The sequence below is a fragment of the Neltuma alba genome, unplaced genomic scaffold, assembly GCF_004799145.2.
Source record: "Neltuma alba isolate B1F8T4 unplaced genomic scaffold, ASM479914v2 tig00011005_pilon, whole genome shotgun sequence".
NCBI lineage: Eukaryota > Viridiplantae > Streptophyta > Magnoliopsida > Fabales > Fabaceae > Neltuma > Neltuma alba.
In genome coordinates, this window is record NW_021635759.1 from 12,528 (window position 1) to 40,436 (window position 27,909).

General features: G+C 34.1%; 5 protein-coding genes across 10 annotated transcripts; 4 read left to right on the forward strand and 1 right to left on the reverse strand.

Annotated features, from left to right (window-relative positions):
* Nucleotides 1–1,265: 1,265 nt before the first annotated feature.
* On the reverse strand, nt 1,266–5,827 carry LOC114760622 (phosphoinositide phosphatase SAC1-like). Its single transcript, XM_028949895.1, has 6 exons — nt 5,582–5,827; nt 5,150–5,354; nt 4,903–5,068; nt 3,388–3,610; nt 1,470–1,546; nt 1,266–1,338 (listed from the first exon to the last, which is right to left on the reverse strand). The coding sequence occupies exons 1-6, from the start codon at nt 5,696–5,698 to the stop codon at nt 1,266–1,268; spliced, it is 861 nt and encodes a 286-aa protein (XP_028805728.1). The 5' UTR covers nt 5,699–5,827.
* A 195-nt stretch (nt 5,828–6,022) lies between these two features.
* Nucleotides 6,023–9,453, forward strand: LOC114760631 (putative pentatricopeptide repeat-containing protein At3g11460, mitochondrial). Of its 6 annotated transcripts, XM_028949908.1 has the most exons (6): nt 6,023–6,260; nt 6,843–7,012; nt 7,120–7,369; nt 7,620–7,653; nt 7,731–7,901; nt 8,037–9,453. In XM_028949908.1, exons 2-6 carry the CDS (start codon nt 6,870–6,872, stop codon nt 9,233–9,235), a joined length of 1,797 nt encoding a protein of 598 aa, XP_028805741.1. In that variant the 5' UTR covers nt 6,023–6,260; nt 6,843–6,869; the 3' UTR covers nt 9,236–9,453. The 6 variants fall into 6 exon arrangements, with proteins under 6 accessions (XP_028805741.1, XP_028805740.1, XP_028805739.1 ...); XM_028949907.1 differs by having other exon boundaries at nt 7,731–9,453; XM_028949906.1 differs by adding an exon at nt 6,565–6,621 and having other exon boundaries at nt 7,120–9,453.
* A 2,990-nt stretch (nt 9,454–12,443) lies between these two features.
* On the forward strand, nt 12,444–16,129 carry LOC114760632 (spore wall protein 2-like). Its single transcript, XM_028949910.1, has 3 exons — nt 12,444–12,572; nt 13,291–13,665; nt 14,131–16,129. Exons 2-3 carry the CDS (start codon nt 13,310–13,312, stop codon nt 15,962–15,964), a joined length of 2,190 nt encoding a protein of 729 aa, XP_028805743.1. The 5' UTR covers nt 12,444–12,572; nt 13,291–13,309; the 3' UTR covers nt 15,965–16,129.
* Nucleotides 16,130–18,878: 2,749 nt separating this feature from the next.
* On the forward strand, nt 18,879–19,400 carry LOC114760623 (protein DMP8-like). The gene has a single exon (XM_028949896.1). The coding sequence runs from the start codon at nt 18,879–18,881 to the stop codon at nt 19,398–19,400; it is 522 nt and encodes a 173-aa protein (XP_028805729.1).
* A 5,963-nt stretch (nt 19,401–25,363) lies between these two features.
* On the forward strand, nt 25,364–27,792 carry LOC114760620 (protein PHOTOSYSTEM I ASSEMBLY 2, chloroplastic-like). Its single transcript, XM_028949894.1, has 4 exons — nt 25,364–25,522; nt 26,903–26,962; nt 27,443–27,489; nt 27,615–27,792. The coding sequence occupies exons 1-4, from the start codon at nt 25,397–25,399 to the stop codon at nt 27,700–27,702; spliced, it is 321 nt and encodes a 106-aa protein (XP_028805727.1). The 5' UTR covers nt 25,364–25,396; the 3' UTR covers nt 27,703–27,792.
* The last annotated feature ends 117 nt before the right edge of the window (nt 27,793–27,909 follow it).

Below are 27,909 nucleotides of genomic sequence, written 5' to 3' on the forward strand. Positions count from 1 at the left end.
TCCATGGAAAACACAATGGCTCTATCTCAAGTAAAAAAGTGTTGACGCATGACCTCACGCAACGTAGCTATTGTTCCTTAGTGATGTTGTGTCAGCAAATAGAAGTGTTTGATACAAACTAGTGAGCCTATGGCGCAATTTTAGCCAACTACAAGCATTGTGGACTGACACAAACCAACAATGACAGAAGATAAACCTGATTCTCCCTGAGCAAGAAAGTTGCTTACATATATCTCCAAGCTCAACAAAATCAAATTCTTTTTCAATATCTAACTTGAATGGAAAGGACAAAAGACTCGAGGAAGAGGTGAGAAAATATCTCCTCAACATTGCTGTGTTTTGTTGAATAATGTGTCGGGAATTTATACAGGGTGAAGGCACGAGGGGACTGCTACTCACCGTTTAGGAAAATAGCATTTAACAAGGGAAAAGAAACGAAGAAAATAAGAAAGAAAAAACTAAGGGGAATAAAGCACAATTAACAACACAAATATAACCTCATAAAGAAGATATTAGACGGACAAAATAGGAAAGAAACCATTATGGCTTAAAAGGTGTGGAATGACATCATTAATGAGGCGATTCCATCACAAGGGGGAACTAGTGGCTAGCATTTTAATCCTACAATGCCACCAGCTAGAGGAAGAAAATAGGAAATTCTAACATGGCTAGTACAGTAAACCAGATGCTAGGGAAATTCCATTGGGAATAAAAGAAAATGCATTTTATCTTATTTATGATCAGATATCCTTAAAACCAGAAAATATAAGAACATAAATAAATCAATGCAACAAAATCCTATTGAAACCTACTAAGGCAACAAATGGTCACACAGGGCCTAACACCAGGTCAACCATTTTATCCCCACATGTTCAACTAATAGATGAAGACTCCAGAAAGATTTATCAATATCTCCCTAACAATATTGTCACCCAACCGTGTTACCCATAACAAACTAGGAGTCATGAATTCTAACAACTTGTCACAACCATTGAGCCTTTGTCCCTAATGATAAAACTCTAATTAGTTGCTAAACTCTAACCCACTATTATTCTAAGTCAACACCCAACCTTGTTACTAAACCTAATGATAACAATATTGACACCCAACCTTGTTACCCATAAAAAATTAAAGTCATGAATACTAACAACTTGTCACAACCATTGAGACTTTGTCCCTAATGATAAAACTCTACTTAGATACTAAATTCTAAGTTAACTAGTAAAGAATGACAATATTTAATACGTAATCCATAACAAACACTATTAATCATCCATCAGCAACCCCTCCCTCCAGCAAGCAGGGGAAAAGGTGAGAGGAGACAAACTTAGCAGAACGCTATCAAGAATTAATTAAGAAATTCAGAAAAGTAAACAAAGTCAGTTAGCATTAAATTATCACAATGCTTCTCATGACAAAATGTAAATACATGACATCTGAATAAAATATTAGAACAAGAAAGAACAAACCGTGTTCCAGCAAAATGTCTTGATCGTCTAGAAACCAAGCAAACACTGAAGTCCCTCCCGAAAATTGAAAGACGCATCTGCCATTGTTAAAGACTCAAGAATTGGTTATACATTGAACTATGATATCACACCATTAAAAACTAATTTACAAGTCAATAAAAATCATTTGAACACACAAAAGAAACAACAATAACGTGTTGCATATTTATGTGTGTGCATATATACATAGAAAAACCTACCTAACAAATAAATTTAACATTTTTTATTTTTTATAGAAAAATAAGCTTTTTAAGAAGGTAAAATTAATCCATTGACAGTTACAGTTTACACCAGAGGTAGCAGGTATGGGACTACACATGACCAACACACAATAGCCCACCTCATACAGACATGCACCATCCTTTTGCCTACCCAACTAATCTCTGCTCAACGAAAAAAGCCCCCATTTTGGTTTGACGGGTCAATTAGGGGACTTCAACTACCACACAATGTTACTCAACTTCCCAAACTAAATTATCAATGGATTTGGAAGAGCAACAGGTGGGGCTAGAAGACAGATTTGAGCTCAACTGACAGTGATGGAGGACATCATCAGATCAAGAATATCAGAAGACCTTCCACAGCATCAACAAACAAGGCATGGTAGAGGAAGAATAAACGCAAACATCATCAAAGCTCCAGGTCCTGAATTTGTGGATCTACAAGAAGGTGAAGAAAAGAAAACCAGGAAAGCCCAGATTTTTTGGTGCATCAAGAGGGTTACCACGTACTGGTGATATGCTGTCCCATAGTTGGTGTTGCTTGCTCAGATTCCATATCAACAATTAATGTACCACATCAGTGACTCATTAACTTTGTTTAGACAAAATCATTTCAGGGATAAAATTACTAACTGACAAAAGTGTAAGGACTAACTTTGTAGCCATGATATAGTATAAAAACAGATTAAAACATTTTGAAACTATAAGAACCTAGTTAAAAATCGGCATAAGCTATAGGGGCTAATGGATTTATTTTTACTTTTAAGAAAGGAATGGAATCAGAGTAGGCTCGTAAAAGTAGAAAAACCCAAGAACAAAAGGGATACAAAAAATAATTGATGTCAAATGCAAGAAATGTCAGCAAATCCCTGTTTTATCAGTGACGAGTACAATGAAAGAAACACACGTGACATGTGTACAATTACTCTAAAAAAATTAAATCCCGTGAGATGGGTCTACCAGGCAAAAGAGGAAACTAATGGGTAAAGTGACTAAATTGATAATTTCTTGATATTAGCTCTTAAAGAAATGTTTTTCACAGAAGTAGAAGTGACCTCATAACAGCAAAAATCTCACAAGGCAATGTGTTCTGTATAAGAGTCTTGAGCTTCCATAGAAGATTAGCAAGGAGAAAATTATCAAAATCTGGAGAGTTAAAAACTGGTACTAGGATTTATACAAAGCCTAGAGGAACCCCAACAAGTAAAGAAATGGGGCAAATGAAGTCAAGAAGACCAAGGAAAGATCCATGCCACATAACCTCCCTCACCACCAAAAAAACCAAAAACCCGTTGGGGGGTGGGGAAGAAATTCCAAGTCAACGTGAATCCACTCCATCCTCAATAAGCTGCAATCTAATTCCAGTCATACACTTAATTAACCTAGCTATTGCCAAGCATAATTATGGTTCTGCTGTGACCCTAAAATAATTTTTCCTAAGACAATTTAGTATTCACCGCAACCCCATGTTAATCACATTTCAAAAGATAAACTTCGACAACATCATGGAGCATGAAAAAGAATGTAAATACACATATTCAAGGACAATAGGAAAGAATCTTCCATGAGAACGAAGGCATGAAATAAGCATAGATAACTCATATTTGACCAGTAAAAAATCAGTACCGATAATAGGGAGAAGAAGCAAAGCAGCCTACCTGCTTAAAATGGCCATGAACTAAAGCTATTGTCCAAATGGTGTTATTGCATCTTGATCTGATTGCTTGTGTTAAATAAGCATTCCAAACAAATAAATTATCATAGGGCATCCCTTCATCTTCATTGGACAATACATTCTTCTGTAAACTTTGCATTACAGGATAGGTATAACTATAGAAAAAATCCTTTGTCAAGTCAACACTCGATAAAAGCTTTTTGTACCTGGTAGAAAGAACATATAAGCATAAGTTGCCTGGCAGTCAAGCATATACTGTAACAAAAATAATTGTAAATAAAAAATGATTTCCACTAAATTTCTAGATCAGATAGCTTCTGCTCCCACGTTAAGATCAAGAGTAAAGAGAGATCATAATTAAATGCATCAAGTATATTGTCTAACAAATAAACTGTACAGATGATTAGAGGTGGAAAATTAAACATGTTGCAAAGAAAAACTATAAGACAAATGAAGGCTTAAAGTTTCTTCAACATAACCTTTAATTCAACACGTGTCAATTTACATTACTTTCCTTCACAAGTTAGCTACAACACGCATTGCAGTTAATTAGATTCAATAAGGTGGCTGCCACTTGTGCCACAAAATATATGCTCCTCCCTGTTTTCAAATTTCTTGGAGAAAAATATTTTATTTTATTAAAATAAAAAAGCAATAAAAGGGAGGATCAGATCTTTTCCTGTGGAGAGGAGCCCAGACTCTTTAGTCAAAGTCAAAAGAAACACCAATCTAAAGAGACCATCAACCAAACACCAAAGGGAAGCCAAAAATACAATTCTAGACTCCTGGTCCAAAACAAATAACACAATAAAAGTCAATTAAGATAATACGGGCCTTCCTCTCTATATAAATACCAAGAACACAAGTCCGTTCCACAGGGCAAGAGCAGAAATCAATCCTCGCAATTTACACATTCGCTCCAAAAAAAAGATGCCATGCTAACACAAATAAAAATAAAGCATAGTTTGGAACCCAGTCCCTAGATCCAACAACAATGACCTTATTTTAATACATCCTCCATCAGTCATTTTGCATCAGAAACGGCTTAAGAAACATGCACAAGTCACTATAAATTCCTAGAGCTAAACAGCAAAACAAAAATGATTAGCCTAGTAGGTCAAAATTACAGCAGTTCGCAATCAGTGTTAATATAATTATTGCAATAAAACACAGAAACAATGAATATTACCAGGGACTTCAAACTTTAAATTAGATGTGTTATTGAGCAGTATGACCAACAAACATATGCAAAAATTTGCCACGACTATAACACTAATAAATTTAGAATACAAGAACCTTGAAGCCAACAAGTACAAGGCACGTCATTTACATCCAGCATGTATTATCTTGCTTAATCTTGCGACTAAAGAAATCATTTGATAACAACCAAAAAGGAACCCAACAAAGGAATTTCTCTAGGTTTGTTTACGAAAATACTGTTTATGAACAATTATCAACACAGTGAAAGACAAATGATACAAGGGGCAAAAAACATTACCTTAGCTCAGTTCTAGAGTGAGCGATATCAGATTGCATTGAGGCATGTGGTATTGGTATCAATTGGCTCTCCTCTATGCTATATATTTCGTGACCACATATACAACCTATTTGTCTGCGCTTGGTAACCAGAATCAAATAATATGATTCCAGAAACTTGATGCAGCCTAAAGACAACAAATAAAACCACTTAGTCCCCAAAGCCCATAAAATCATAATATCAAGAACCACTTGATGCAGATACTGACCTGCAATCCCATAAACCTTTGTCACAAATGTCAGGCCGCCGGTGGCCCTATTGCCTTCTGCGATTCGCTGAAGAAGGTTCTTGATTTCCTGAGGGGTATATACCACAGGGTCTTCACTAATACTGAGGTCGGAGGGCTCTGATCGATCAATTTTCAAGACTCGAAAAAACCTCTTGTTACGGTCACTTCCGATTAAATAAAATCTCTGCTTTGAGAACCCATTATCATAAACCGTTGGTGCCCGAAATGAACATCCAGAAAGCAAAAATGAAGAGTTCACAACTCTACCAGCTAAAGAACATTTGCTTGAGCAATGATTGAAAAACGACACATTTGGAAATAAAATGCTCCTCAGAATTAAACCATTTGTTATGTCATCTAATATTGCAGTTCCAGCATTTTCTATGCAGCCATACAGAATTCATCACTTACCGCTCTGGTTTCGTAGAGCCGGAACTTCTCCATGGCGTAGGAATTGGGATCAAACTCGGGCTCATTAGAGGGGTGAACTTTGGCGGAATTGGGTTTTGGAGCGTCTGATTTCGACATGATTGCATAATTAGGTTTGGAATTCAAACCCTAGCTAACCAAGTTTACGATTCATCACCTTCGCTGTCTTGCATCAAACTATAACGCAGTCAAGGCAAGATCATCTGACCAAAATTTGACTTCGCGGAATGGAGTCCACATTCCTTACCAGTTACCATCGGAAGGAACATGGAGGGGCGCCATGTGCTCATCACCTAAAACGATGTCGTTCAAATTTAAGAGGCGCAATCTGAACCGTTAACTATAAACTGATCATGGCCGTCAAATTTAACGGGGATTTATGGATTTTTGCTTCAATCTGACGACGAGACCCGCGACGGAGAAGAGGGAGGTGGAAACAGTGTTCGGGCTCCGGTGGCTGATGCCCGATGCACAGGTCGGAGACTCGCGGCTATCGAGCTCCAGTGATTTTTGCCTCAAGCGCAACAGAGACACGCAACGCCGGAAGGGAAGAGATAGGAACGGCAATCGAGCTCCAGTGATTGATTCCCGTCGCCTCAGGTGATCAACGTTTGGCCCCAGATGAATTCTTCTTCCTCTTTTCCCTGTAGTCCTGCTCTGGGTAATGGAATGATCATTAGGAGATAATGCGTCACCAAATTTTTAGTCTTTTGCTAACCTATTGAGTAATTACAGCATCAAAATCCTTCAGCCATGTTTCATTACCTTCTCTGCTTTAATATTGTTGCTGTTTTATCTTTAAATTTTCTAATAATTCTCATAGTTATTGAGGGTGGAAAGAAGAAAACCATAAGTTGCAAGTTAAAGAAAGCATCTACATCCCTGACTCTATCTCAGGAAAGTGACTTTGTGTAAGATCTTGAACTATGCTATGAACCAAAAATTATTGAATGTTGTATTCATAGGAGCGTTGGTGCGATGTCTGATAACAGCTGGATAAAAGTCAGATTCTCTTAATTAAGGTTATTTATAGATGACATGGATATTTTGGTTCTTCAAAGATACGTAGTTCAACTATTTGTCCATATATTTCATCTTTACATGATTCAGTTCCTGCATTTGTTTAGAATGAGATTAAGCACTGGTTCTCTTCCTTCCTCCTCCTTTGTTATTCTTTTCGATTCCCTCTTCTTCCTCTGTCATGTTGTTCTGTTTGTTCATCCTCCCAGTTATTCTTTTGCAGGTTCGAAGATGCCGGAAAACTTGATGAATGGAATGTGGAAACCCACCCCCTGTACTTGTCGATCTCAGTGTGTTGAAATATGGAGGATTGAACGGCCTTGATTCTTCCACTAATCCATACGATACGTTTTTGGGTGATGAGCTTTATGTGCTTATAAATGCGATGCGCAGGTAATGCGGACTCTGCTCTACTAAATAGTAATATACTTTGCCTTTGTGCTGGCGCTGTGCTTCTCCTTCATGAATGGAACCTTCTCTCTCATGCTTAAATGGTGTAGCGATAAAGCCCTTCTTCTCAAATCTTCATACACCACCGTCACTCGCTTGACAGAACAAGGTCTTATCTGCCCGCTCACCTCTTTACAATGCGGAACCGTGTTGCAGTCACTCACCAATACCAAATCCTACGGAAAGTGCCTGCAACTTCATGCCCACATGATCACTTGCGGTACTCTGGTACACAACACCTATCTGAATACCAAGATCGCTGCCTGCTACGCTGGCTGCGGTCGCATGGCTGAAGCTCAGGTAATATTCGACCAAATTGTCTTTAAGAGTTCTTTTTTATGGAATTTCATGATTAGAGGTTATTCCTGTAATGGGAATACCTTGAGGTCTCTTGTTCTGTATCGTCAAATGATCAGTGTTGGACGAAAGCCAGATAATTTTACCTACCCATATGTTCTCAAAGCGTGCGGTGATCTGCTGCTCAATGAAATCGGCAGAAAAATTCATGCATTGGTGCTGATTACAGGCTTGGCATCTGATATTTATGTAGGGAATTCTCTGCTTTCAATGTATTCCAAATTTGGGTATGTGGCAACGGCAAGAATGCTGTTTGATAATATGCCTGTAAGGGATTTAACATCTTGGAACACTATGATATCAGGTTATGTGAAGAATGGAAAAGCAAGAGATGCGTTTATAATATTTGATCACATGAAAAATGCTGGATTTCGTGGAGATGAAACAACTTTACTTGCTCTCCTTAGTGGCTGTGGTGATCTTACGAATTTAAAAGTGGGAAAGGCTATTCATGGTTATGTTGTTCGGAATAGTGGTAAACTATGCAGCAAGTTTCTAACGAATTCCCTAATTGACATGTACAGCAATTGTGATTCAATATCTGATGCAAGGAAGTTATTTGAAAAATTAAAAATGAAGGATATTATATCATGGAATTCTTTGATTTCAGGTTATGAACGACATGGAGATGTTTTTGAAACCCTGCAACTTTTCTGTCAAATGATTATGGAAAATGAAGTTCCCGATGAAGCAACTGTTATTTCTATGCTTGGTGCTTGTAATCAACTCTCGGCATTGCAATTGGGATCGTCTATTCACTCATATATTGTTAAAAATGGTTTTGGTGCAAATACTGCAGTCGGTACTGCTCTTCTTGACATGTACACTAAATGTGGAAGTTTGCCTAGTGCACGTCGTGCTTTTGATGAGATGCCTGAAAGAAATCTGGCTTCTTGGACTGTTATTGTTACAGGATTTGGGATTCATGGGAGGGGAAAAGAGGCCATCTCCATGTTTTATGAGATGCTGGGAAAAAATATTATTCCAGACGAAGGCATGTTTACTTCCGTTTTATCAGCATGTAGTCATTCTGGATTAGTTGATGAAGGTAAAGAAATTTTCTACAAAATGATGAGGGAGTACAATGTAGAACCTAAAGCAACTCATTATGCTTGTTTGGTGGATCTTCTAGGGAGAGCAGGGAACTTAGATGAGGCATATGCAATCATAAATGATATGAAAGTGAAACCTAATTATGATATATGGAATTCCCTCTTGTCTGCTTGCAGATTATACCACAATGTGAAGTTAGCCGAAATCTCAGCTCATAAGCTTTTTGAAATGAACCCAAAAGGAGTAAGCAGTTATGTTTGCCTTTCCAACATATATGCTGCTGAGAGAAGATGGAGTGATGTTGAAAAAGTGAGGACACTGGTGAGAAGAAAGAGATTAAGTAAACCGCCTGGTTACAGTTTGGTCGAGCTAAATAACATGGTTCATCAATTTTTTGCTGGAGATAAATCCCACCAACAATCAGAAGATATTTATACCAAATTAAAGGACTTGAATGGGCAACTTAAGAATGTTGGTTACAAGCCTGACACAGATTCAGTTCTCCATGATGTTGAGGAAGAAGTAAAGGAGAAGATGCTTTGGGACCATAGCGAGAGGTTGGCGCTTGCCTTTGCTCTTATTAATACTGATCCATCGACCACAATCAGAATAACGAAGAATCTTCGTGTGTGTGGGGATTGTCATACAGTAATGAAAATGGTTTCTAAGCTCATGAGTAGAGAAATCATCATGCGAGATATTCGTAGGTTTCACCACTTTAGGGACGGAGCTTGTTCATGCAGTGATTATTGGTGAGTTGATGGCGGAGGTTAATGAAATTATAGTTGATTAATCCCAATGATTTTAGCACTGTCAATAGTTCAGACTTCAAAGTTTAGAGAAACTATAGTTCAGACTTCAAAGTTGATCTCAACAGCTATTCGTTGTTCTTGTGTTCCAGATCGATTGGTGTGTAAATTAGTTAGGATCTTATTCTCCTTGAGGGTTCATCCAATCCAAACTCTTTTAATATACTATCTCTGGTATTTAATATAAGAGTTAATTGACTAATTTAAAAATATTAAAGAAATTAGTTAAGTTAGTTATTTATAATAAATAAGTGTTGTCTTTTCTAAAATACCCTTGCTAATCACTAATCATGTGTATTAGTCAAAACTACCATTTGATAAGACTTTAGCATGTGCAACTGATATACAGATTACTTTGGAAAACACCGATAAATATGAAAGATAAATTGGTTTGGAATCTTATATTTAAGATTAAATTAAAAGTTAAATTAGTTCTTCCAAAATAGTATAAAACATTGCTACTATTCTTCGTCGGTGCTATTGTTCGTCTAATCCAGCTCTACGAAGTTGAATAGGGAGGGGTGTCTGATTCATTTGTGATGGCGATGCACTTACAGTAACACCTATTGTGTTTTGCGATTAAATTTTGGTTAATATGCTTGCCACTCTGGTACTTATAATCCCTTCGAATGATTTTCACGTGTCAAGAAATGAAAATGAAGTCGTTAAATATGTCTTGAATTGATAAATTTTTTCAAGTTGTACTATTGTTGAAATTTTCTCTCTTTTTATATATATACACCCGCACATTGCCTCCGATTCTTAATATAATAGGTAGATAACTAATTTAGGGGATTAAAAAAATTAGTTAAGTTAGTTATATTGTAACAAGTATGTGTTGATTTTTTTTAAATTATTCTTATTCAATCATATATATTGAAACTATATTTGGATGAAAATCGTAGGGCAAAAAAAATCAAATCGGACCACTGACCGTTGAAACAACCAATGGTCTAGGGGGTGTTTGGCTAACTCTAGAAGTGCTTTTCATAAGCACTTTTGCATAAATCGAGACAAACTCCTCTACATATTTACTTCATATACCGTAAAAGTACTTCTGAAACTATGGTTTTGTTCTTACCCAAACACCCTTCTAGTCTAGTTTGAGTACTGGACTAGCTAGAAATTGAACTGACATCAACCCAATCAAATCGAGGTGAACTGGTGAAAATCGAGGTGAATTGGTAATAAATTGGTTTGGATGATTATGTTGTTATTAGTTCTATTTTTTTTATTCAACTCCTAATATCTCTCGGTCACTATAGATTTTAATGAATTTCAATGATGGTTTTAACATCAATCATTATTTCGTTATTTTTAATTAAATTATATTATTTTAATATGCTCGATTTGATCCAGAATTGACCCCATTTGACCCATTGTCCTTGAACCATTATCTTAACTTGTTTAGTATTCGACTTGGTTTTTTGTTCCTTGATAAAAATACTTTACAATCAATAGAGATTTTTTTTAGAACACGTTATAAAATTGGAAGATACAATGAATTGAGGTCATATGTGTTGGTTCTTTAACTAACTTTTATATTTAAGACCAAAGATAGTATTTACAAATTGTTCTTACTTTTCTCTCTTCTTTCTCTCTCTGAGTAAAATTGGATAATACTACCTTCGGTCATTAATATAAAACCTCGTTTGACTTTTATTTTAATCCTAATTATAATATCCTAATTCACTTCGTTTCTCGTATTTATATATTTTTTTCCAAGATAGTCTTTCTAATAATGGTAGTTCTTGTCAATATATTTGATTAGTAAGGATATTTTAAGAAAAACAACACCTATTTATTATAAATAACTAATTTAACTTACTTATTTAATCTTCTCAAATTAATCAACTAGCTCTTATAATTAAGATTGGAGGTAGTAGTTCTGAATTACTCTGAGTGAACTTGCAGACCAAAATCTTTTCCCTTGAGAAACTTCATAAGAAGAAACGGTTGGCAATTCCGATTGTCCATGCAACTCTGGCCGGTAAGAAAAAAAAAATACTGTCCATTCAGGTATGCAACACATAGCGCATGATGATGGTATTAATTTGTATAGTTAAAATGGAGAGTTGGACTATAGGACTGGGATTCAAAAATTTCTACTCTTTTACGCATAAAAATATTTTTTTTAATTTAAGTTATTTTCTACAAAAGTGTTCAAAAAAAATTTAAATATTGATATGTAAATTTAAATATATGCCGTCTGATGTAATTAAGGAAAACAAAGAGTATGACTATTTTTAAATTCAGGATGAATGACAATTAAATCTCAAAAATTCAATATGTAATTAGGTTATAAAATTTTTTTGTTGAAAAATAAATTGCAAATGTTCATTTAAATAATTTTATATATGAGAATTTTAGTTGCAAATAATTGAAATTGAACCATAAGAATTAAATCCCTAATTTGCAACTAAGGAATAAATAATTGTAATTGTGTGTCTTGACATTTGTAACCTATTTTTTTAAAAAAATAAAATTTAATTTAATTTAATTCAATTTTATGATCTGAGCGCGATTTTTCTTTAGATAAACTACCAAAACGATACTGTTCCTGCATGCAGGAGGCTAGGCAACTTCAATTAAATATATTTTAAAAAATTGTTGTTACTGTAGATTTCTCCAAATAAATTTTGCCAACTACAGTAAAAAATTATTTTCATTGTACATGTACAGTAACACCTGTACAAGGTAAATGAATTTTTATATTAACAATATATCGATATGTAAATGAATTTGTATAAATTATATAATTTGAATTAATAGAATTACTTTACACAAAGCTGGAAAAAAAACATCTTGTGAGGATATAATAGTAAATCGCTGCAAGAAAAAGGATATAATAGTAAATATGTTTTTACTTTTCATTCTCTCATGAGCCAATCAAGGAATCAAGGAATTATTTGGAAACCTCACCGCCAACAAAACCAAGCAGCTGAAAGCCTAAAACCTCTCGTATCCCCTTCCTGAAACGTACCAAACACCCTAAAATAAACCAGTCTCGACTTGGGGGTGTTTGGCAAACCAAAACCTAGGTTTCAGAAGCACTTTTCCGCAAACGAGATAACCTCCTCCACATATTTACTTCGTAATCTGTAAAAGCACTTCTGAAACCATGGTTTGGTTTCTATCCAAACCATGGTTTGGAAGAAGTTTGCGTTTGAGGATCACTTTTCTTCGTCGACGAACAAACATCCCCCCCCCGGTCAATCTCGCCGTGGGAAGCCGGCCACCGTTTTCGGCCCTGCGTGGTTGTTCTCTTGCAAGTATTGAAGAAGGTTTGAACTCTAGGCTTTGTCTACTCCCAAAATTATTAAGTTTGATTTGTTCAAACCGGCTTTGAATCTAGATTGGAATTTGTTACCTGCGTGGTTGCCAACACTTGTCGGACGACCTAGCACAGTTTCTTGCTTTGTTTTACCTTCTTCATTTTAATTTGGCTTTGAATCTGGTCGTGTAATTGTTTAAAATGTTGACGCTTTTGAATAAAGATTGAGTTTAATTTTTTTTTAAAATAAAAGTTTGATAACTAGTTTTTGCTTCGGTTGTGTGTAATCGGCTATTGTACTGCTGCCCTCTTCATTTTGATTACTAGCAACTTATATGCTTTGGATTGTTTTGTTTCGTAATGTTGGATTTGTTGTGTTGGGATTCTGTTTATTAACCTCTTTAGATTATCATCAATTTAGAAAATTCTCAAGGTATTTGTAATGCATGGTCTTTTAAACGACACGGCTAGTTGTGTGTCGCAATTTAGAAGCTTGAGTTTAAATTTTCATTCTTCAATAGCTTGGAGGAGGTGCCTGAATCAATTGGCTGACTACGGCATCTTCGCCAAAGCATCTGGAACGAAAATTAAAAGGGCATTATATCAAGTATGCATATGTTAAAGATTCCAGTGGGAGCATCTCATATAGGTCCTTCAATGCTTTCAGATGTTTAGTTGCTTTGAAAATTAGAGTTTCTTACCGTTTTTTAAATTCTTTTTAATTGTAGTTTTACTCTAGGAACCAATATGTACAACGGAATAGGGTTACAGACCCCTAGGGGATCTGGTACAAATGGATACATCCAGAGCAACAAGTTCTTTGTCAAGCCCAAGATTAGCAAGGTTGCTGAAAACACCCGAGGGTATGAGGCAGATCAGGGTACCGCTGGTGTTACTAGGAAGCCTAACAGAGAGATCCTTGAGCATGACCGTAAACGTCAGATTCCGCTGAAGCTGGTGATCCTTGAAGATAAACTTATTGATCAAGGTTACAGTGATGCTGAGATTGCTGAGAAACTGGATGAGGCTAGGAAGAAATTGGAATTGGAGGCAGCTGCTGAGGAAAGTGATGGACCTATGCCTTTATCAATGGCAGAGAAAAAGTAATTTGTCTTATTATTAGGGTTTACTCATATTATGTTTTTGAAACAGTTATTTTCTTTTTCCTGGCCAAGTGATTATGAAATATTTTTTGGATTTTCATTGGCCTCTATAATCAAGTGCCTCAATTCAGCTTTTTGTTGTTAGTTGAAAATATAATGGATTTTTCCTGCTTGCTTATGTTATCTACGTGAGATGCTTCTGGCTTTTAAGTTAACTGGTGGATGGCCAAGTTTTATTTTTGGTGCCCATAAGGTATTTGTATGGCTCTTAGCCCTATGTACAATACTCATGCAGGGTCTTGACTGTTAATATTTCTTGATGGCTTTAGAGGTTTATTGAGAGAGTTTGAATGATTGCTTTAACTTTTTAAGTTGGGGTCCATGATAAGTAGAAGTGAATAACTTGATGTATTGCCTAATATATTATGTTTGGTGCTCTCAGCCTTGACTTTGTTTGGTTGCCAGGGTTTCCGACACACAGACTCACCAAATTGCTGCTAGAAAAGAAAAGCAAATGGAAACTTTGAAAGCTGCACTTGGCATAGCTTCATCTGAAGTCAGTGAAATGAATGTAGAAGGAAATGATGATGCTCCAAGAACTGGTCAAAAAGGTGGTCTTGATGAGGATGTCAAGTATAATTTGAAACGTGAACATGCTTTTTTGGACAGAGATTTCACTGGGAAGAAACAAATGATTGAAGGTCAAGACGTTGAAAATGATGACAAGAAGGGCATCAAAGACTCAAGGCGCAAAAAGGGTCACATTCAAAAGAGAAAGCCAGAGGATGATTCATCTGATTCAGATAGCAGTAGGGAAGTGGAGAAGAGTGGTAGAAAGAGGCATCACAAAGAAAAGAGGGAGAGTGATGATGAATATGATTCTGATAGTGATGCTAAGATGGCCAAGGTTTCAAAGATATCTAATCAGCACAGGAGAGGCAAGGGTAGGAAAAGTGATGATTCAGATCCTGTTTCTGATTCTGGTTCTGATTCTGACAGTAGTGATTATGGAAGTAAAAGAAAGGAGAAATTTAAAAAAGCTTATAGGAGACATGATTCTGACGATGATGATATGTTGAAGGAGGAGAAAAAAAGTGGACATGGAAAGGAGAAGCAGAGAAAGAAAAGGCATGATTCTGATGATGATGATGACTCTGCTAAGGGATCATACTCTTCTACTGACGTGAGTGACAGTTACAGCGATAGTGGCAGTGAATCAGACAGTGATTCTGCTGATAACAGATACAAGAGTGCCAGAAAAAGAGAAATTCCTTCAAGAAAACGAAGTGGGCATAGTAAGGAAGCATATGAAAGTTCTCGAAAGAGTGTTAAACGGTATGATGTGGAAGAGGAAAAAATCAGATTTGATGCTGATGGTTCTGAGGGGAAAGGAAGAGGTGGCAAAAATGCCGATGGCTTGAACTCATTGAGAAAATCATACAGTAATAAAGAGGAGGGAAATTTTGTGGAGGGATTGAATAGTGGAAGTCAAGAAACGATGGGAGGCAGGACCAAGCTTGGTGGGGACAGAGGTGGGGAGTCTGGTTTGAGACCATGGAATTCGGCAAGTATAGATGCAAAGCATGAGGGTCATGGAAAGTCAGGCAGGACTGAGTCTGAATCAAAATCTAAAATGGTTAGTTGCAAAGATGAAAGATATGATTACTCAAGATCAAGTAGGCTTAGAGGGTGTGATGGTGAGACTGTTGAGCATAGAGGCAGACGGGATGGGAGGGACATTGACTCCCGTTTTAGAGGGCGGAATGGTCAAAATGGTGAGGATCAAAAACTAAGAAGGCATGAACAGAATGATGACGATTCAGGGGAAAGAAGCCACACAAGGAATGAAGATGATCGGGGAACGAGAAAATACATGAGGGATGATGATGATCATGGTGAAAGGAAGTACAGAAGGGATGAGTATGATCGTGGAGAAAGAAAGCTTCGGAGGGATGATGATGATGTTGGAGAAAGGAGGCACGTAAAGGATGGGGATGATATTAGTGGAGAAAGAAAGCACAGAAGGGATGAGGATAATAGTGGAGAAAGGAAGCGCAGAAGGGTTGGGGATGATCGTGAAGAAAGGAAGCGCAGAAGGGATGGGGAGGATCGAGAAGAATGGAGGCACCGAAGGGATGAGGATGACCGAGAAGGAAGGGGGCACCGGAGGCATGAGGATGACCGTGGAGAGAGGAGGCACCGAAGGGATGATAAGCAGGATAGGGAAGACAAAGATGGGGGAAATGGGAGGTATGAGCGGGAGAGTTATAGAGATTACTCCAAGAGATCCAGGTACTAAGATTCATGTATTGATGATAGAGGCATGAAAGTGACAAACATGATAAAATACTGTTAAGGGGTTGAAATTGTTTCCGTATTGTCTTGCTGTGATATCGGGAGTGGTAGGCTGATGCGATCCCCCCTCCCCCCTTCCCCAATCCTTGAAGCTGTACTTTGTTCCATCGCGTCCCAACCTCTGGCCGAAGTTTGTTTTTGATGTCTTTCTGGGAGAGCCGAACTCGTATTTTGACCATAGTATTAGCAAAATTGGGCAAGGTTCGACGTGAAACGGGTATAAATGCGAAGAGTTTGAAATGTGTGTGATAAACACAGCCGAATTACCGCAACGCAGTGAGCTTAGCACGTCTTTCTCAAGTCCTTGCAAATATTTAGTATGACTGAATTTTGCAATTATGCTCCTAATAAGTTCATATGATTTGTTTTTTGCTGTTGCATTCCTGTCAATTGTTGGCTAACTTTAGCGGTTAACATGCTTTTGTTGGGGAATGCCTGTGAACGGGATAACTTGCAATTTCAACGAGGACTTCGCAAGACTTGATATTTGAGTAAATTCAAGTCTTATAATTTAAATCTTCCAGTTGAAATGAGGTGGGCGAAGGAAATCATACAAAAGATATTTTTTTAGTCAGAGTTACTCTTTAATTTTTTGTTTTAAAAGGATGTTGAAGTGGCAGCCTGTGAGATATAAGATTGATCTGGACGGCTAAAATTCATGCCCCTGAGGGACGCTGAGAATTTAAGCTGCTGAGAAGATCCTGATCCCATTCTCTCTCTTCCACAATTTTTTTTATTATAATAATTTTTTTATTCTCTCTTTTTTTTATAAATAAGGGTGTTTTAGTGAAAAAATTTATAATTTCTATATGTTTATTGTCTTTAACTAATTTTAACTAATATTTTAATCTACGTGATAAGTTCTAATATTTCTTATAAAAAAAGGCGGACAGAGTATGTAGCAGTGTCTCAACGAAATTATCTCTTATAGAAGGACGCAAGTGCAGAGCAAAAATAAATAAGTAAATAAATTAGAATGTTATGTGCTGTAGCCGTAACAATCTAACAGGAAAACGCGTTAGTAAGAGATGCGAACCTCTTGCTAACAATTTTAGCTTTGATTCACTTTCACAGTTTCACCACTCTGGCACTCTCACGGGTCGATTTTAAAGACATTAATATTGTTACCAGAAACGAGCTAGCAGACGAACACAGACGAAGAAGAAAAATGGAAATAATTGTTCATTATATTTCCCCATTAGCATATAATCTCATGCTTCCTCTCTCTTTATTTCTTCATTTCCCTATTAATATATGTATTATTTTATTGAATAATATATTTGTGTGTGTGGGTATGTATATATAAATACTTAATTTTAAGAGAAATATTACAATTTAAAATTATAAAAATAAAAGTAGTTAATATATTAATGAAGATGCTTGGATGCGAGGATATATATTTTTCTAATATATTTGAGTAAACTTGCGGGTCATATCAAGTAATTAAACCTCCCATTATTTCTACTCCTATCCAGTAAACTTGCAGGTCCTACCAAATTTTAGCTGAAGCACTAACTGTAGAAGTACTTTTATTTTTGCTTAACAAAGCGGTTACTTTACAATTTTCATGAATAGCTTTATTTATTTACTTAAGATTTATTTGGTTCTTGTTTTAAAAACAATTTTTTATTTTTAAAAAAAAAAAATAAAAAAAACTTATTTAGTAAGTTGTTTTTAGTTGATTGTTTTAAAAAACAAAAAACAGTAATATGTTTTTAAAAACCAAAAAACCAAAACAAATTTTACATGTTTTTCTATTTTGTTTTTGTGTATTTATTTTGTTTTGAAAAGTTTTGAAAAAAAAATTTCTCTATCTACTATTCACCACTTATTATTATCAACGACAACTATCATCTATCAAGTATGATTTTATATGGGGTTTTTTTCAAACATGTTTTTTTTTAAAATTATTATCCAAACAATTTTTTTTGTTTTTTGTTTTCAAAACTTGTTCTAAAAAATTTTATAAAATGTTCAAGAATAAGAAAATAAAAAAAAAAACAAACAAGCCCTTATTTCTCATATTGTAATTTTTCACATGTTAATCAGTGTAATCTAATTTTTAGAAGAAAATAGTAATAATTAAAAGAGGATTAAACAGTATTTTCACATCAAACAATTCATGAAATTATACTCTTCTAGTCCTAATAAAAGATCTAATTTATTAATTTGAGTATATTAAAGATGTTATTAAATAGTTAATATGATATGTTTTTTCTAAAAATTTTAAGCATATTTCTTAACTCTCTCCCCCTCTTTACTTGATTATTATTAAAGAATATCATTAAGATTAATTTTAAAAAAATTAATAAATATATGAAATAGGGTAATTATGACCAACAAAAAATAAAGTAGATTGTTACAAAAGGAAAAACGCATTAATAAGGAGAAGTGAATCAATTTTATTTATAGGGTAGAGAGACAAAAATTTGTTTTAGTTCTATTTATAAGGTACTGAAAATTTTTTGTATGAATATATAATTTTACTCTTCATTTATTATTGTATTGACTTTATTTACATAAGCCATAGGTATAATACATATTAAATATAAATAAAATTAAAAAATTAAATTTTAAATAAGAATTAATGAAATTTAATATTTAACAAAAGAGTATAATTTAAGAGAGGAGTATAATTCAATTTCACAGCTTCACCGCTCTGGCACTCTCACGGGTCGATTACAAGGCCATTAATATTGTTACCAGAAACAAGCTAGCAGACGAACAGAGAAGAAGAAGTAAATTGGGAAAACATTGTTCATCTCCATTTTCCCATTAATATATTCCTCTCCCTTCATTTCTCCATCCACCACACTTCCAGACTTTTCCACTTCAATCTCCCTCTCCGGTGAGCCCATATGGAACTTCCAGTGAGCCCTCCTCCGCCAAAAGAAGCAACCCCCGGCACTTACGGTGAGCCTCCGGCAAAAGGTGGTGAGAGACCAGTTGCCTTCGTAGAGGAAGTGATCGATAAGACCTTCATCAATCTTAAAATGCTCGATTACTTCCTCCCATGGCAGGCCTTCTTTATCTTCAAGATGCTGCTTGCCATTATCACCATATGGGCCTGTCGCTACTGCCCCGGCGTCCGGTGCTTAATGATCAACCTCTTCTTCGGCCTCTGTGCCCTCTGCTGCTTCTTCTTCCACTTCACCATCAGATTTGTCGCTCCCGACCGCCTCGTTTACATCGGCTTCCTCGCACCGAAAAGGCTGTCGGACTTTGTTCGTGCGACAATGTCGGCGGTGGTGTTCGTGGCGTGGACTTCGATGCTTCCCAGGTGTGCCGATTGTTTGTTTCCAGGGCAGGAGATGCAGTTTTTCTGGCCATGGATGGTGATAAATGTTTGCATTGGCTTGTTTCTGGCTTTTCCCTGCTAGTTCCAGGAGGCATGCACGTACGTGTCTCCGTGATGTGGAGAATTATGAATGTGTTTGTTTTAATTTGTCAGTTGTGATAGGGTGTCTTTCTGTGTTGTGTTGAAGTTTCTGATGATTAGGGTTCACTAGATTAGATGAATGTTGTGTTTAAATTGGGTTGTTAAGATGTGTCTTCTATGTTGCTGTTTCGTTGTAATGCTTCTTCAGTTCTAATCTCTTTCCATTCCTCGATCGGCTTTTCTGTGAACTACTTTCTCTTCTACCTTTGATTTCATCTTATGTTGTATTTTCACCAACGTACGTCCGCAAAGTTAATTCCTTTTGCCTTAGTTTCAATAAGAGGCTCGAATTTGATTGAAAATTTGACTAAAACGAGTTGAGACAATTCAAGACCGCTATAAATTCTGCAAAAAGCTGGACCCAGACCCACACAAATCCAGATTTAATGTGAACAGTACTGATTTAATTTCTTTTTATTTTATTTTTAAAAATAATTGGGGAAATCACAAATAAAGACCCTTGAATTAGCAAAATCACTCTATGGTCACCTGAATATGCTAAATTACTATGAGGGACCCGGTCTCAAATTGTAATTATGAAATCATGGCCAAATTACTAAAATACCCCTCTTTAATTTTTTTTTTTTAAAAGAAAGCCACTGCCTCACCGGAATCCAGCCACCGGCGCCGGAGCTCCGGCGGCCGCTTCCGGCCACTGTCGGCGGCCGGACGCCAGGGTCCGGCCGCCGGAGCTCCGGCGCCGGCGGCCGCTTCCGGCGGTCTTCTTTTGTTTTTTTTTTTGAAACTGTTTTTTTTTTTTAAATTGGGGGGAAGTGAGGTTGGGGGGATTTGATCCCCCAACCTAATGCTTCCCAAAATAAGGAATGACCATTAAGCCAACAAATTTTTGTTAACATTATGATGTAAAAAAAAATATAAGTTAACTTATTTACTCTTGTTCCAGGTGATAACAACAATACATTTGGAAATAACAAGTTCTGATTGTAAAATAACACGTTTGGAATAAAAATTTAACAATATGTTTTTTTATAACAATAAATTTTGTTGCAGGTAATAACAACAATACATTTAAAAATAACAAGTTCTGATTATAAAATAACAAGTTTGGGATTAAAATTTAATAACACGTTTTTTTATAACAATACACTTTGTTTCAAGTGATAACAACAATACATTTAAAAATAACAAGTTCTGATTATAAGATAATAAGTCTAGGATTAAAATTTAACAACACGTTTTTTTATAACAATTAATTATTTTATACTTTAAAAAAAAATTATTTATAACTTATAAAAAATATTTTTAATATATTTATTTCTCTAAAAAAATACTTTTTAATCTGTATATCTATACAACTCATTATAAATCAAACTACTTCTTATAAATTAAAGTATTTATAATAAGGCATTTTTGATTTATTAATCATAGTATAAATTTTATATTATTTCATTCTTTAAATATTAAAATTAGTTTTTATATTTAAAGAATAAATAGTATTTTTAATTATAAATTAGAGATAAATTTCATTTATAAATTTAAGCAGTCAAAAAGTACTTTTAATCCACAATAAATTGTACTATTTATAATTTATAAGAAGTAGTTTGATTTATAATAAGTTGTATAGATATATAAATTAAAATTTTTTAAAAAAAATTAAAAAAGTGTGTTGCCATTTTCCCTAAATTTCATTTATAAATTTGAACAATAAAAAAGTATTTTTAATCTATAAAAAATTATACTTCAAGTTCTGATTATAAATTGGAGATAAAAATTATTTTTTTAGAAAATTAAAGGGGAATCACAAATAAAGACCCTCGAATTAGCAAAATCACTCTATGGTCACCTGAATATGCCAAATTACCATGAGGGACCCGGTCTCAAATTGTAATTATGAAATCATGGCTAATTACCAAAATACCCCTCTTTAATTTCTTTTTCTAAAAAAAGAAAGCCACTACCTCACCGGAATCCGGCGCCCGCGGCCGCTTCCGGTGGCCTTCATTTGTTTTTTTTTTTGTAACTGTTTTTTTTTTTAAATATTGAGGGAAGTGAGGTTGGGGGGATTTGATCCCCCAACCTAATGCTTCCCAAAATAAGGAATGACCATTGAGCCAACAAATTTTTGTTAACATTATGATGCAAAAAAAAATATAAGTTAACTCATTTACTCTTGTTCCAGGTGATAACAATAATACATTTAAAAATAACAAGTTCTGATTATAAAATAACAAGTTTGGGATTAAATTTTAACAACACGTTTTTTTTATAACAAAACACTTTGTTTCAAGTGATAACAACAATACATTTAAAAATAACAAGTTCTGATTATAAAATAACAGTTTAGGATTAAAATTTAACAACACGTTTTTTTTTTATAACAAAACACTTTGTTTCAAGTGATAACAATAATACATTTAAAAATAACAAGTTCTGATTATAAAATAACAAGTTTGGGATTAAAATTTAACAACAAGTTTTTTTTATAACAAAACACTTTGTTTCAAGTGATAACAACAATACATTTAAAAATAACAAGTTCTGATTATAAGATAATAAGTCTGGGATTAAAATTTAGCAACACGTTTTTTTATAACAATTAATTATTTTATACTTTTAAAAAATAAATTATTTATAACTTATAAAAAATATTTTTAATATATTTATTTTTCTAAAAAATACTTTTTAATCTGTATATCTATACAACTCATTATAAATCAAACTACTTCTTATAAATTATAAAGTATTTATAATAAGGCATTTTTAATCTATTAATCATAGTATAAATTTTATATTATAAAAAATATGTTGTTAAATTTTAATCTCAGACTTATTATCTTATAATCAGAACTTGTTATTTTTAAATTTATTGTTGTTATCACTTGAAACAAAGTGTGTTGTTATAAAAAAAAACGTGTTGTTAAATTTTAATCCCAAACTTGTTATTTTATAATCAGAACTTGTTATTTTTAAATGTATTGTTGTTATCACTTGAAACAAAGTGTTTTGTTATTAAAAAAAAACGTGTTGTTAAATTTTAATCCCAAACTTGTTATTTTTAAATGTATTGTTGTTATCACTTGAAACAAAGTGTTTTGTTATAAAAAAAACGTGTTGTTAAAATTTAATCCCAAACTTATTATTTTATAATCAGAACTTGTTATTTTTAAATGTATTGTTGTTATCACCTGGAACAAGAGTAAATGAGTTAACTTATATTTTTTTTTGCATCATAATGTTAACAAAAATTTGTTGGCTCAATGGTCATTTCTTATTTTGGGAAGCATTAGGTTGGGGATCAAATCCCCCCAACCTCACTTCCCCCACTATTTAAAAAAAAAAAGTTGCAAAAAAAACAAAACAAAGGAAGGCCGCCGGAAGCGGCCGCCGGAGCTCCGGCACCGGTGGCCGGATTCCGGTGAGGCAGTGGCTTTCTTTTTTAAAAAAAAAAATTAAAGAGGGATATTTTGGTAATTTGGCCATGATTTCATAATTACAATTTGAGACCAGGTCCCTCATGGTAATTTGGCATATTCAGGTGACCATAGAGTGATTTTGCTAATTCGAGGGTCTTTATTTGTGATTCTCCCAAAATTAAATAGATTACAAGTACTTTTATAAGTTATAAATAATTTATTTTCCAAAAGTATAAAATAATTAATTGTTATAAAAAAAAGGTGCTGTTGAATTTTAATTCCAGACTTGTTATTTTATAATCAGAACTTGTTATTTCCAAATGTATTGTTGTTATCACTTGAAACAAAGTGTGTTGTTATAAAAAAAACATGTTGTTAAATTTTAATCCCAAACTTATTATCTTATAATCAGAACTTGTTATTTTTAAATGTATTGTTGTTATCACTTGAAATAAAGTGTGTTGTTATAAAAAAAAAACGTGTTGTTAAATTTTAATCCCAAACTTGTTATTTTATAATCAGAACTTGTTATTTTTAAATGTATTGTTGTTATTGCCTGCAACAAAATTTATTGTTATAAAAAAAACATATTGTTAAATTTTTATTCCCGACGTGTTATTTTACAATCAGAACTTGTTATTTCCAAATGTATTGTTGTTATCACCTGGAACAAGAGTAAATGAGTTAACTTATATTTTTTTTTGCATCATAATGTTAACAAAAATTTGTTGGCTCAATGGTCATTCCTTATTTTGGGAAGCATTAGGTTGGGGGATCAAATCCCCCCAACCTCACTTCCCCCCAATTTAAAAAAAAAAACAGTTTCAAAAAAAAAAAAAAAGGAAAACCGCCGGAAGCGGCTGCCGGCGCCGGAGCTCCGGCGCCGGTGGCCGGATTCCGGTGAGGCAGTGGCTTTCTTTTAAAAAAAAAAATTAAAGAGGGGTATTTTGGTAATTTGGCCATGATTTCATAATTACAATTTGAGACCTGGTCTCTCATAGTAATTTGGCATATTCAGGTGACCATAGAGTGATTTTGCTAATTCAAGGGTCTTTATTTGTGATTTCCCCAAAATAATTCTAATCTTTTAATTATTTTTTTTTGAAAAAATGATTTTTTTAAGTATTAAATGTGGAGATCAAATAAATAAGGGAAAATTACACTCAGGTCCCACAGAACACAATTAATATCAAAGAAGTCCCTGGAAATCACGAAATGATTCTGAAGTCCCTAGGGACCTGTGTGTAATTAATTCTAATTGTGAAATTACTTACTTACCCCTGTTAATTTGAACCTATTTACAACCTCAACAGTGGCTGTTAACAACCCGAGAACAGGTGGTTAACAACCTCAGCAACGCCCCTGGCATCCCACAAAGTGAGTTGTCAGGAGCACTGCCGAGGTTGTCAATACTTCTTCTCGGGTTGTCAACAGCCATCCCACAGAGTGAGTTGTCAGGAGCACTGTCAAGGTTGTCAATCACTTCTTCTCGGGTTGTCAACAGCCACTGTTGAAGTTGTAAATGAATTGCTGCAATAAAATTGACAGGGGTAACTAAGTAATTTCACAATTAGAATTAATTACACACAGGTCCTTAGGGACTTTAGAATCATTTTGCGATTTCCAGGGACTTCTTTGATATTAATTGTGTTCTGTGGGACCTGAGTGTAATTTTCCCAATAAATAATGCCGGGAGCCTGATGAGCACCAAAACCTGGTCCCACAAAATCAGCTCATCAAAGGATGATGGAGGACTTCAGGACCAGTTTGAACTAAAAACTTTTTTTTTTTTTTGTGGGTATTAGAAACTCCTGATGGTCATGGATATGGCCACGGCTTTCGTACTAAGTTCTTTAATGTGCTGTGCCAACAACGAGGCCTCAAAATTAAAATAATTTTATGCCCATGACCACGTTCCATCTCATATACCTAATTATTATTATATTTTTGAATTTGGGTATTATTTGTGAGGATTTCAGAATTCGTCTCTTCTTTTAATTTCCTTCTTTTGCAATCTGGAAGGAACAATGATTTTTTTTTTTAATGGATGGTTGAGGTTGTTTGTTTTTTTTTTTTTTTGAGCAATTGAACTAACTAAATGTTTTGTGAAGATGAAGCTTCTTCATTTATTCTTCTTTTCCCATTGATTCTTTGAGGAGAACAAGAAGATGCAATTTTTTTTAAAAAAATTTCTTTTCAACTCAAAAATCTGACTTCAGTAAAAAAATCTGACTTTTAATACAAAAAATACTTTTCATATTTATCAATTTTTTTAAAGTTATTTTGTCAATCATAATCAAGTAAGAGAGAAAGGGAAGATATTATTTTAGAAAAAACATATTATATTTTTATAACTAATTAATTTACCTAATTTTTTTAGTTTAATCAAATTAAAATTTACATTAAGGACGGAAGAAATAATAACTAAAAAAAAAAAAGACAGGCCAAGTGAAATCCACACCACAAGCGAAGAAACATATTGGGTTTCATATTATCCACCCGTCTGCTAGTTTCAGCATTTGCTTCGGCAGAACACGCAGGGGAGAGAGAGAGAGAGAGAGGAATGGCCTGTATTAACTGCAACAGCTTGGGTGCTCCAATTGGACCAACCATACCCAAAACGCACACGCACAAGCGCGTCTTCTTCACGGCTTTTGCTGCGAAATCTGGAGGTTTCTCTCTGAACTCGGTGCGTTGTTCTTAATTATGCTTAAGCCTTCGTGAGCACATCTTTAATTAACTTGATGGAAGCAACATGATCATTAATTAGACCGAACATGACAGTAGAGAACAAATCCTATTTGTTTTTGAGAGAGAATTTAGATGAGTGCCCAATAGAATAGAATTGTGTTAATCAAACCAATGAATTGGTAAAGTGGTTTCTTAATCAGTTTGATTTTTACAATGTTTTTCTCCACTTGTTGAGTTTGAAATAATATTGTTTTGAGTAAAAAAAAAATACTCCTTCTGTCCTTAATATAAGACCCATTTAACTAATTTGATTATATTAAGGAAGTTAGGTAAGTTAGTTAATTATAAGAAAAGTGATACATTTTTCCTAAAACGCCATAATCATCTTTCTTAATACCCCCTCTCCCTCTTTTACTTGATTATGGTTGAGGGAGTATTCATAGGGGTAATTTAGAGAAAACTGATAAATATGAGAAAGGGCTCTTATATTTAGGACCAAAACCAACTCAAGAATTGAGTCCTATATTAAGGACCGGAAGAGTATATATTTATGTTTTAGTAATTTTGTTTTGTTGGATTATGTATAATCTATGGATGAATGTTCCATTTGCTTGTGGATAAATACTTTTATTTGATGTTATTTCAATTATGATTGGGTTAACCTCAATTCAACTATGGTTACGTCACTAGTTCTCAAACTAGCATCTTAATTGGTTTAATGACTAATCCAATTTTAAGTACCTCAGTCTTTGGTGAGTTTATGAAGAAACAAAATCCTCAATATCCCTCTTCAGAGTTGCCTCATTGCCTACCTTTGTTGGTGGCAAGTCATATTTTTCATCATTTATAAATATTATAATTTATTATATGTAATATATTGGTATTGATGATATTAATAAACGTATTAACCAGACTATAATAGATATGCTATATATTGATTATTGAATATTAAATAATGATTATAAATATCAAATAAATATTGTGTAAAGAGAACGAAAAAGGGTATATTTTTCTGTCAGTCATGCTATGTGCCAAAGTCCAAAGATGACTTATATATGTTTATTGCTAAAGGAAAATACTCAAAAAAAAAAAATTGAATGTTCTAATATTGCAAAAGAAAAGGACTAGGTTTGTGATTAGAATTTTTTTACTGTAATAAAACAGAAGTACTTATAGCTGTTAATTGTTAATAGGGTGAACAAAACATTGCCATTTTTGTAATAAACATAAAGTATTTATATTTAAATTGGACGAATGGTATATTATTTTTTAAAATTTTCAACTATCACATTTTACGTTCATAGTGAAAAGATAGATTATTTTCTGGCTTGATGTATTTACATTTTTTCACTCTCATTTTCATGAAATGGTCATGCAGATATTCAAAAGATGCCAAACTTGTGGAGGCCAAGGTGCCATAGAGTGCCCAGGATGTAAGGTCTGCCCCCCCCCCTCTCTCTCTCTCTACACATATATATATGTATATATATTACAAATAATGGTTGAATTAGGCGAGGAAGACTTGTTATCTCTTAATAATGCCTAAAGTTATATTAGCCAATATTATCAGAGAAGAAGTATATAAAAAGGGTTAGAAAGTCATGTAATTAGGAAATTCATGGTAAGACCTATTTTTTTAATAGAAAAATTATGATATTTTATTAAAATCTGAGTAGTTATAGGACATATTTTAATTTTTAGAGAGAGGGAGAGAAAAATAGCAATTGGTCTTAATTTTTATTTTTTATGATATTTCTAAATATGTAATTTTTATGAATATTTTTATTGAACATATTTAAATTGTGCTTGTATTTTTTTTTTGTTGGCTAGAAAGTTATGTTTGGGTAATTGTTTGTGATTGATTTTACATCTTTTCTCTCTCTCTCTTGTGATACTAATCATAAGTAAATATTGACAGGGAACGGGAAAGAATAGGAAGAATGGTAATATATTTGAGCGATGGAAGTGAGTTCTTCTTCTTTTTATTCATTGTGAATAAATCCTAGCCGTGCAACATTTAATTTCCAAATTTTTATTTATTTTATTTTATTTTATTTATTTAATGGCTTTGTGAAAAACCTTTGGTGTAGATGTTATGACTGCCAAGGATTTGGGCTAAAGAGCTGCCCCGCCTGTGGTCAAGGAGGATTAACACCAGAGCAAAGAGGGGAAAGATAAAAATTTCAAGTTGAAATAATAAACTGAGATTTTATGCTCAATCGCATGTACTACTTCTGATCCTTAATATAAAACTTTGTTTGACTTTTATTTTGGCTCTAAATATAAAATCTCAATCCACTTTGTCTCTCATATTTATACATTTTTTCCTAAGGTAGTCCTTCTAATAATAATAATTCTATCTAATACACTTGATTAGTAAGGATA

What these genes read in the sequence shown, in the direction of transcription:
- LOC114760620 (XM_028949894.1), top strand. Translation starts at nt 25,397, where the DNA reads ATGGCCTGTATTAACTGCAACAGCTTGGGTGCTCCAATTGGACCAACC. An exon ending in TAGAGTGCCCAGGATGTAAG is followed by an intron (nt 26,963 to 27,442) that starts GTCTGCCCCCCC and finishes AAATATTGACAG; the next exon opens with GGAACGGGAAAGAATAGGAA. An exon ending in AATATATTTGAGCGATGGAA is followed by an intron (nt 27,490 to 27,614) that starts GTGAGTTCTTCT and finishes CCTTTGGTGTAG; the next exon opens with ATGTTATGACTGCCAAGGAT.
- LOC114760631 (XM_028949906.1), top strand. Translation starts at nt 6,870, where the DNA reads ATGGAATGTGGAAACCCACCCCCTGTACTTGTCGATCTCAGTGTGTTG. An exon ending in CTTATAAATGCGATGCGCAG is followed by an intron (nt 7,013 to 7,119) that starts GTAATGCGGACT and finishes TAAATGGTGTAG; the next exon opens with CGATAAAGCCCTTCTTCTCA.
- LOC114760632 (XM_028949910.1), top strand. Translation starts at nt 13,310, where the DNA reads ATGTACAACGGAATAGGGTTACAGACCCCTAGGGGATCTGGTACAAAT. An exon ending in TTATCAATGGCAGAGAAAAA is followed by an intron (nt 13,666 to 14,130) that starts GTAATTTGTCTT and finishes TTTGGTTGCCAG; the next exon opens with GGTTTCCGACACACAGACTC.
- LOC114760622 (XM_028949895.1), bottom strand. Translation starts at nt 5,698, where the DNA reads ATGTCGAAATCAGACGCTCCAAAACCCAATTCCGCCAAAGTTCACCCC. An exon ending in CACTCTAGAACTGAGCTAAG is followed by an intron (nt 3,611 to 4,902) that starts GTAATGTTTTTT and finishes TCTTTCTACCAG; the next exon opens with GTACAAAAAGCTTTTATCGA. An exon ending in TTCATGGCCATTTTAAGCAG is followed by an intron (nt 1,547 to 3,387) that starts GTAGGCTGCTTT and finishes TAACAATGGCAG; the next exon opens with ATGCGTCTTTCAATTTTCGG.
- LOC114760623 (XM_028949896.1), top strand. Translation starts at nt 18,879, where the DNA reads ATGGAACTTCCAGTGAGCCCTCCTCCGCCAAAAGAAGCAACCCCCGGC.